Source organism: Triticum aestivum, chromosome 5B (assembly GCF_018294505.1).
Source record: "Triticum aestivum cultivar Chinese Spring chromosome 5B, IWGSC CS RefSeq v2.1, whole genome shotgun sequence".
Classification (NCBI taxonomy): domain Eukaryota; kingdom Viridiplantae; phylum Streptophyta; class Magnoliopsida; order Poales; family Poaceae; genus Triticum; species Triticum aestivum.
The window spans coordinates 656,368,346-656,378,746 of NC_057807.1; the positions used below are offsets into that span (position 1 = coordinate 656,368,346).

At 40.7% G+C, this 10,401-nt stretch overlaps 1 protein-coding gene across 1 annotated transcript; it reads right to left on the reverse strand.

The window, feature by feature from the left end:
* Positions 1-7,227: 7,227 nt before the first annotated feature.
* On the reverse strand, positions 7,228-8,154 carry LOC123117448 (putative F-box/LRR-repeat protein 23). Its single transcript, XM_044538199.1, has 2 exons — positions 7,795-8,154; positions 7,228-7,647 (listed from the first exon to the last, which is right to left on the reverse strand). The coding sequence occupies exons 1-2, from the start codon at positions 8,109-8,111 to the stop codon at positions 7,389-7,391; spliced, it is 576 nt and encodes a 191-aa protein (XP_044394134.1). The 5' UTR covers positions 8,112-8,154; the 3' UTR covers positions 7,228-7,388.
* Positions 8,155-10,401: the final 2,247 nt, after the last annotated feature.

The following is a 10,401-nucleotide window of genomic DNA, read 5'->3' on the forward strand; positions in this document are numbered from 1 at the left end:
TAACATCATATATTTCACATAAATTCCAAGCATAGCATTGCAAACGTTGAATTTGACCCCATAATAATTTCCCTTTTTCAGATATACGGTGTCACATATAACAAGCATGCTCATCTAAAGATTTGCCCTCAACTAAGCTAGTTGGGGTTTCAGCACGAGCACAAAGGGATCGAAGATGATCCAAGTAAAAAGCTTCAGTAGTGTGATAGATTTTGAGTGGTTCTTCAACCATTGGAGCAGTAGGTACAACTAATTTTTTTGGTATTTTGCGTTTCCTACCCATAACTAAAGATAGAAAACAACTAAGGACGGCAAATAAAAATTACTTAGTGATAAATCAAACAAGCACACACGAGAATATTCACCCCACGCTATGACTCCCCGGCAACGGCGCCAGAAAAAGGTCTTGATAACCCACAAGTATAGGGGATAGTTGTAGCCTCTTTCGATAAGTAAGAGCGTCGAACCCAACGAGGAGCTAAAGGTAGAACAAATATTATCTCAAGTTCTATCGACCACCGATACAACTCTACGCACGCTTGACGTTCGCTTTACCTAGAACAAGTATGAAACTAGAAGTACTTTGTAGGTGTGAAAGGATAGGTTTGCAAGATAATAAAGAGCACGAAAATATAAACTAAGGGCTGTTTAGATAAAGATGCAATAAAGTAAATATTAGTAGAGAGCTTTTTGTTAGGAGAAAGTTATTTGTCCCTAGGCAATCGATAACTAGACCGATAATCACTATTGCAATTTTATTTGAGGGAGAGGCATAAGCTAACATACTTTCTCTACTTGGATCATATGCACTTATGATTGGAACTCTAGCAAGCATCCGCAACTACTAAAGATCATTAATGTAAAACCCAACCATAGCATTAAAGTATCAAGTCCCCTTTATCCCATACGCAAACAACCTACTTACTCGGGTCTGTGCTTCTGCACTCACGCCACCCACCATAAGAAAATCATAAACATATTGCAAACCCTACAGCGGGGATCCCTCACGCTTGAGCGACACGAAGAGCACCATAAGACAACACCAATAATAAAACATGCAACTCAAACCAATCACGATCATCAATTAACCCATAGGACAAAACGGATCTACTCAAACATCATAAGATGGCCATACATCATTGGGGAGTAATATATAGCGTTGAGCACCATGTTTAAGTAGAGATTACAGCGGGTAAGAGAGAGGTTACACCACTGCATAGAGGGAGGAAGAGTTGGTGATGAAGGCGGTGAAGTTGATGGTGAAGATCGCGGTGATGATGATGGCCCCCGGCAGCGCTCCGGCGCCACCGGAAGCAAGGGGGAGAGGCCCCCTTCTTCGTCTTCTTCCTTGACCTCCTCCCTAGATGGGAGAAGGGTTTCCCCTCTGGTCCTTGGCTCCCATGGCTTGGGAGGGGCGAGAGCCCCTCCGAGATTGGATCTATCTCTCTGTTTCAGCGTTCTCTGCGTTCCCTGATTCTACCCCTTCACCGTTTCCTTTATATCTGGAGATCCATAACTACGATTGGGGTGAATCTTTCGCCCAGATCTTTCTCATAAAATTAGCTTTCTTGCGCCAAAAGAAGAGCGTCAACCGCCTTACAGGTGGATCACGAGGGTCAGGGGCGCGCCGGGGGGGGGGGGGGGTAGGGCGCGCCCCCCTACCTCGTGACCACCCCGGACACCGTTTCGCGTTGATTTCACTTCCCAAAAATCATAAATATTCCAAAAAAACTCTCCGTCCGTTTTTATCCCGTTTGGACTCCATTTGATATTGTGTTTCTGCGAAACAAAAAACACGCAACAGACAGGAACTGACACTGGGCACTGGATCAATATGTTAGTCCCAAAAATAATATAAAAAGTTGCCAAAAGTATATGAAAATTGAATAATATTGGCATGGAACAATCAAAAATTATAGATACGACGGAGACGTATCAGAGTCCCTCTTGAAGAACATCGTATAATACTTAATTAATATACTTAGCAATGAAAGTTTAGCAAAAAAATTATGTATGCAAAAGATGCACTGAGGACAAATAGTAAAAATCTTACCATCATTCCTAAATAGATGTGACCGTAGTTCAATACGATCACTATTGGTCGCACGTTTTGAGTACTAACATTTCTAAGTGAAGGAAGAAAATTTGTCTTGACAGTATGAAGATCCGCAAGCCATGAAACATAATGACTTATCTCCTCGCAGTTTAGTTCAACTCCGGGACAGTAGTAGGTCATGTCTACCAAGCGTCGGACATGTTTGCTTGAATGGAAATAAGCTGTCAATAGAAATTAGTTGTCAAATATTTTTGAATAATCAATATCAAAGACAAAAATATAGTTGAGAATAACTCACATAATGGTAGAACTGGAGGCGTCTGCACATCGACCCAGATATCTCTATTACCTTCAAGATCATCTTCCGGACGAATATCAAAGGTGATAACCATATCAGACTCAAATGCATAAGCCTTGCATAGTGCTTGCCAATTTTTGCATTCAAAATAGGTGTACGTGTTTCCATTGTATACTTTGATGTTGAAAGTATAATCATGCTCAGTTTTCAGGTAAACTCTCTTTACCTCCATAGTTTTCATAGCATTGAAACCTATCTTATCCAAGACAAAAATTCTTGCATGGCAGGGGATGCGCTAATAGAATAGTGAAAATTAAAAATTATAAGTTGAAGCAAATGAAGCATATATAAGTCATGATTAATTATGAAAACAGACATGTCATTGTGACTTACTGTATCGAATTCGAAGGTCTCATCCAGCTTGATGCTGAATCGCCTATCATCAACAAGGAAATTTCTGTCGCACAGGCCGCGCTGGTCTTCACAGTATTCGCACATAATGAAATCTTTTTCGTCGTCAGACGACATTTCCTATGTTCATATAGGCGAAACATTAAACACTTACTAATTTAATTAATTCAACTACTTCTATTAATTCAACTAGTTCTGTTAATTCAATTCAACTAAGCATTTACTAAAAATAAACTTGTTCTATTAATTTTCTTATTAAAATAAACTAGTTCTATTAAAATCTCATATACCTAAATTTTAATTAGTTCAAATAATCTCTTATACCTAAATTTTCTTACTAAAAATAAACTAGTTCTATTAATTCAACTAGTTCAACTAAGCATTTACTAAAAATAAACTAGTTGTATTAATTCAACTAGTTCAAATAATCTTATATACCTAAATTTTCTTACTAAAAATATTTTAGTTATATTAATTCAACTAGTTCAAATAATCTCATATACCTAAATTTTCTTACTAAAAATAAACTAATTATGTTAATTCAACTAGTTTAACTAAGCATTTACTAAAAATATTGTACTAGTTATATTAATTCAAATAGTTCAAATAATCTCATATACCTAAATTTTCTTACTAAAAATAAACTAGTTATATTAATTCAACTAGTTCAACTAAGCATTTACTAAAAATAAACTAGTTATATGAATTCAACTAGTTCAAATAATCTCATATACCTAATTTTTCTTACTAAAAATAAACTAGTTCTATTAATTCAACTAGTTCAACTAAGTATTTACTAAAAATAAACTAGTTATATTAATTCAACTAGTTCAAATAATCTCATATACCTAATTTTTTTTACTAAAAATAAACTAGTTCAAATAATTCTAACATTCTTATAATTCGAACATTCTTATCTACGGAATTCATCTAACATTAATCTAAACAATAGAAAACAGAAAATAAGTAAAAAAATATGTGTGTGTGTGTATAGTACTGTGTGTGTATGTATGTGTGTGTACGTATATGTGTATGTAGTGTGTGTGTGTGTGTGCGTGTGTGTGTGTGTGTGTATGTGTGTATGTTTATGTGTGTGTGTGTGGGTATGAGCGGCGTACGGGCGGCGACGACGGACGGCGGGGGCGGCGGGGACGGCGACGACGGGCGGCGGGGCCGTCACGGGTGGCGGGGGCAGTGACGACGGGCGGCGGGGGCGGCGACGACGGGGAGGGTAACGACGGGCGGTGGGGGCGGCGATCGAGGGCGACGGGGGCGATGGCACGGCGGCGGCGGCGATAGATATGTCATGCGAGAAGTGGAGAAAAACTGTCGATCGAACTGATTTTTCGTAAGTGCCCTATATATAAACTAATTTTTTGTAAGTGCCTTATATATAGGAGGGGCCTTTAGTACCGGTTGGAGCCACCAACCGGTACTAAAGGCCATTTTTGGCCAGGCCAAGCGGCGGGAAACGAGGGCCTTTAGTATCGGTTGGAGCCACCAACCGGTACTAATGGTTGTGCGCTGCCACCTCCGGTGCACTATGTTTAGTCCCACCTCACCGAGCGAAGGGCAGTCGCACTGGTTTATAAACCCAGCCACGGCTGCTCTTTCGAACTCCTCTATATAACAGGCTTCTGGGCCTAACTTGGGCGCGCTGCCCTGTGAGCCAGCCGGCCCTTTTGGGCCTGAATTTGCATGTTGTAGGTCTGGCAGGCCCACCGGGCAGCGCCCCAACTATTTTTATATATTTTTTTCTTTTATGCATTATTTATTTTTGAGTAATTTTTTATATAGTATTCTCTTTTCTGCTTTATTTTTTTTCTTCTATTTATTTCTGAGTAGTTTTTTTGCTGTATTTAGTTTCTTTGTGAATATTTTTGCTTTATATAGTTTTTTTCTTTTCTGCATTATTTATTTTCTTCTATTTATTTTTGAGTAATTTTTTTATATAGTTTTTTCTTTTCCGCTTTATTTTTTTCTCCTATTTATTTCTAAGTAGTTTTTTTGGCTTTATTTAGTTTCTTTGTGAATATTTTTGCTTTATATAGTTTTTTTCTGCATTATTCATTTTCTTCTATTTATTTTTGAGTAATTTTTTATATAATTTTTCTTTTCTGCTTTATTTTTTTCTTCTATTTATTTCTGAGGAATTTTTTTGCTGTATTTACTTTTTTTTGCTAGCCTTTGCACAATTAAAGGAACAACATCCAAGAAGTAAAAATTACAATCAAGGCCGAAGAAACCTTTGAGCTTGACACCAACGCCCGTCATAGGCCTCCGGTACAACCATAGCAGCCACCAAAGGAAACAATGACAGATCACCTTCACACCTAAGCTCGAAGCGGCTCCATCGCTGATATGCAGCTTTGCGGACCTCCAAGGTGGTTCACCAAAAGCGAAACCATTACCGTTGAAAGAATCACACCGGGGCAACACCCCGGACATGCCATCGAACTCCAGATCTGGCACCCCCACACGACTAAGACGCCGGAGGAGAAAACCATACCTGCCATCCACGAACCATGAACCCACACGATCCACCATCTTCCAGATGCCGCCGATGCAGACCACAATCTGCATCCGCTCCTGGACTACCTCCGAATCTCCGCGCCGGCGCTGGAGCAAACGCCGTCGCAACAGCGAAGCCCGAGGACACAGGTCCACCGAAGTCGCCGGCGGAGTGGAGCCGCCGGAGGCCGGCGACGGAAGTGAGTCCGCTAGCGCTAGAAGCTAGATCGCCTTTTTCTTTCTTCACGAGAAAGAAAAGCGACTAGTTCACGTAACCCCACGGCGCAAGTTGCCCATGTAATGCTTGTGATACTTTGAGAAGTAACATATTTGAATTATGCATCTGAACGCAGAAAAAATACAACGATCAGTATCGTCTTTCAGCCAAAACGTGCTACTGCTACAGAGAAGTACATAAAAAATACATTGATCATCAATGATCTTTTTGTATAGAATCTAAATTGTCAATAGGAATCTACCGCGATTTAAGAACCGGCGAAGACTCCTATTGCAGCCACAAATCCTACACATAGAGTTCAATGAAGACCAAATGCTTGTGATAGTTTGAGAAAGTAACATATTTAAGGTGGTAAAAATCTTGCTAGGGGAGCGAGTTGGGACTAAAAATAGACCTGCAACCATCTCTTTACTACCGTTTCGTGCCACGAACCGGTACTAAAGATGCTGGTGGCCGGCCAGCACCTTTAGTACCGGTTCGTGGCACGAAACGGTACTAAAGATTCGCATTGAACCGGTACTAAAGATCTCCTCCCGCCTAGCCATTTGAACCGGTACTAATGGGCACATTAGTGCCGGCTCAAATGCAAACCGGTACTAATGTATCTTAGATTTGACCCTTTTTCTACTAGTGAGTGCGCGTTGTGGACATCAGCGGTTCTGTTCGAAGGGACGTTGGAGGGGTTCCTGGGTGGATTACATCGGTGGATGAATAGGGAGGAGTAGGATATGTATAGATGTATGTGGAGTGTGTACGTGTTGTAAGGCCGTGCATGCTTGCAATGTAACTGTGGAGGCATGCTTTGCCCTTCTTCTTTAATATATGATATACACACTCATGCATATTCGAGAGAAAAAAAAGATGAAGACACAGAAGGTTACGACTACGGGCATGGCAGCAACTGTCCAAGATGCATTGCAACTGCTTGGCGGTGGTGCACAACCGCACAACGTGGGATGAGTCGAAGGCTGATGCTGCGAAGCAAGTGCATCGGCAGAAGCTATAGCGTTGCAGCTGTGGCAGCGAAGAGACAACTGGCATGATCTCTTTTCCTAGAGACGACGAACGCGGAGCGGGGATTCCTCGAAAACTATTGAAACTGATGCATGATACCTTTCTGAAAGTGTGTGTGTGGGGGGAGGGGGGGGGTACCCAACCAAAGCTCATGATGGTGTTAGAGTTTGTAACACAAATTTTGTTGTCGTCCCAAATTACTAGTCGCTGAAATGGATGTATCTAGAACTAAAATACATCTAGATACATCCATACGTGAGACAAGTAATTCGAAACGGAGAGAATAGATCTATACTTGGCGCTTACTGCAAGTTTTCGGGCTTCAAATAGGCGGCCCATCGAAATTGAATAGTGCCCTCATCACCAAACTCAAATTAACCCACTGTTTTTCTCAACAAACATATTATAATATAATGACAACCCCTTGCAATACAACGCTAGAGACAAATATCAAATGCATCAGCTAGAAAAAAAAACACAATTAATTATCACATATATTCGTAAAGCTCCGTTGCAAACATATGGATGTAATCTGGGGTAAGGTACCAAATCATAAAGACAATATCTTCTCTCATCTCCTCTTCTTAATAAATGACATATCAAAGCTTTTGCCATTGTTTAACTTTCTTTGGGAATGTGCTCACAATCGTAGCTCTCGAAATAGTAGGAACTGTAGTGAAACAAATCATCGCACTGAAACTACCGACCTAGAAGCATGTCCACGCCCATACACCCGAGTGACTAGATTTTTTTTGAAGTGAATGCTATTTTGGCAAGTTTAGTTTGACTGGTCACTGGTGGTAGTTTGGTCATTCTCTCAATGATAGATACTGTACGGTATATATCATCATGCTCAAGCTTTAGGGTCTTGATCCAATGATCCTAGCAAATTTCGCTTGCAGGGCCTGCTTGTCTTTCATGTTGACCTGAACGCAGTCCTGTACCCAAAGAACCTGTAGGAGAGGGCAGCTCTCGACGACAGACGTCAGGTCTGTAAGGGTGAGGTAAGTGTCGTAGAGCTCAAGGGAACGCAGCTCCATCGGAGCCGACTCTTGCATAACACTGGCGAGGTAGTGGACATGGCAGGAAACAAGCCGAAGGCTAGTCAGCGAGGGCGATCTGCAAACAATGGTGCAATGTTTTGAAAGGAGTGAATGTGAAAACAATGTTTTTCAAGGGATGCAGTACAGGACGGAGATTTTGACTGATGCAGAGCTGTAATTGATAACAAAACTTCGAACAGAAAGCTAAGGCAAGAAAAAACACCTTTCCACGATATATTTGATGAGCTCGTTGGTGACGAACAGCTTGCCGGCGAACGACCGAAGCTGCCCGTCGGAACGGTCGACGGCCGCCTTCGCCATTGCGCGCAGGACCACGTTACACTTCGCGAACACGACCTCGTGTTTGTCCATGTCCACGGCCCGCCACACTTCTGGCAGCTTCGCCGCCTCGAGCCACGAGCGGCACACCAGGCCGGCGCCCATGAGGACGTCGACGGCGCCGATCCGGACGAAGATCGAGGAGAGAACGTCGAGGGGCAGCAGCGACCAATCCCTGGCCCGCGGCGCCGCATGGTCCATCGCGATGATAGATCGATCTCTCTCTTCTTCTTTTTTCGAGAGGATAGATTGATTTCTCATGGAACTTGGACTGTGGACGTCGGAACCAGAAGACAGTCGTACCGTCCGGTGAATTCAGAGACCAGATAGACTTCTTTCTTTATTTTTGAGGATTGAGACCAGATAGATAGACTGGACAGTCATCCGGCCTCTCGTGTTCTGGGCCGAAATACGTGCCAACCTAGGCACCCCTATCACCCCTATCGCGTTGTTTTTCTCCATCTATATATAATTTCGGATATGTTCCCTCTCCGTATTTATTTCGAAAGCATATTTTTAAGGGGAAATTTTGTTTTTTCCACTCTAGATTTTGTCAATTTTTCTTATGCCATTCTAGATTTTGACATTTCATACCACTCTTGGCTTTTGAAAATTATCACTATTGCCATTCCATAGCAAAAGCAAAATAACTTTATTTTATTTTTGGCACTATTAGCTTTGGAAATGTATCACAATTGCCACTCTGAAAATTTTGCTTTTGCCACGGGAATGGCAATTGTCATAATTGTCAAAAATTAAGAATGACAAGAGTGAAATGTCAAAAATCTAGAGTGGCCTAAGGAAAATTAGCAAAAAACAAAATTTTACCATTTTGTAAATGACCAGTAATTAATAAAATATCCACATATTTTGAAAATCAATCGTGTCATTTTAAAAATTGTAAGCACATTAAAAAAGTTTTGATGTAATTCAATAAGTGCCCATGCATTTTATAAAATGTTCATGTAATTTAAAGGGTTTTCATGCATTTATGAAATACTTACGTCAATAATATGTGCAGTAAGATATTAAAAGTGGTATTGCATTTTAAGAAAAACTATTTAATTAAAAAATATTTCACATCTTAAAAAATATTTTTCCAAATGTGTGTATTTATTTTTGAAAAATAAAAATGGAAAAGTAAAAATAGAAAGTGGAAAGGGAAATTGGAACCAAAAATGAAAAAATACAAAAAATAAAATAAAAGATAATGCACATGAAATCAAAAATGAAGGAAAAAACAAAAATCTGCATATCACTGGTCAACAGGGAAGTTAAACCTGGATTTTAATCTTTTATTTCTAGCAACCATCATACTAGGGGCTAGTTCTTTTGGGGCTTATGGCTGGCTGTGGAAATAAGTTGCCCCCTCCCCAGCTTATTATGGAATCTCAGTCTAAAATATTATTTCAGAAGCCTAAAAGTTATTTTGGGGTCAGTTTCATAAGCCCCAAAAGAACTGGCCCTGGGCCTTTTAATTAAAATCAAACAATAATTGACATTGGCCATTTTAGATATTCTTACATCAATGTTGTCTAAACCAATCATACCAACTTCTAGATCAAGCACATCGACAAATGTTGCACTCTGAAGATGTGTTGCTAATGACATATCCTCCCCAACACTTGCCCCAATTGCCAAAGCTCTGTCAACAAGGAATCAATGGACCCATGGAGGAAGGTGAATGTGGAGAGGACAGATGTTCCTTTGACACACTCTCCACATTGTCACTAGGAATTTGACAAGATCTTCGTTTCTGAATATGTTCTTTATGTGAAATTATTATAATTATGTTGTTCTTCACAAAAAAGAGAGTTTGTTTAAATAAAATTAGTTTGTCTACATGGCTCTAGTACTTGATCTATACCTAGGAGCTTATTGCAAGTTTCCAGGCTGGGATGTCCATAGGTGTTATATCCAAAATAGACACGGGTACTTTTTTCATCACTGGTCTCAGTTCCTTTGATACAACGCTAGAGACAAAATACTAAACTGCATCCGTAAGGGAGAAAAGGTACAAGCCTTCAGATGTGTGGCTCCGAGCGTAGGTTCGAGGGAACCATGGTTCCATGCAATATTTTCGACGCTGAAAAGATCACATTGCACAATCTCTCCTCTCATCTTTAGAATCAGGAGCACATTCAATGTCGGAGCCCTCTTATCTAGAATAGTTGCAACACTCGCAATCCTGGCAAATTTCGCTCGCAGGGCATGCTCCGATCTCCAAACAATTGTGCACCCAAAGAACTTCCAGAACAGGGCAAACCTCGAGGATGGGGGTCAGGTCTTTGACGATGATGTCAGCTCCAATAGAGGCAGCTCTTTTGCAGCAGCAGCGACTCATTTGCTGAAGGCGTCGTGGTAGGATACAAGCCGAAGGGTTCTCAGCGAGGGCGACCTACAAACGATAGAGATGTTTTAGTAGTATAGTGAATGTGGCGACATTGTTTTAGGCTTTTACCATGCAGTGGAAATTCTTAATAACACCGCT

Excerpts from the sequence above, each read along its gene's own strand:
- LOC123117448 (XM_044538199.1), bottom strand. The coding sequence starts at position 8,111 with ATGGACCATGCGGCGCCGCGGGCCAGGGATTGGTCGCTGCTGCCCCTC. Across the intron at positions 7,648-7,794 it reads ATCAAATATATCGTGGAAAG|ATCGCCCTCGCTGACTAGCC; the intron begins GTGTTTTTTCTT and ends CATTGTTTGCAG.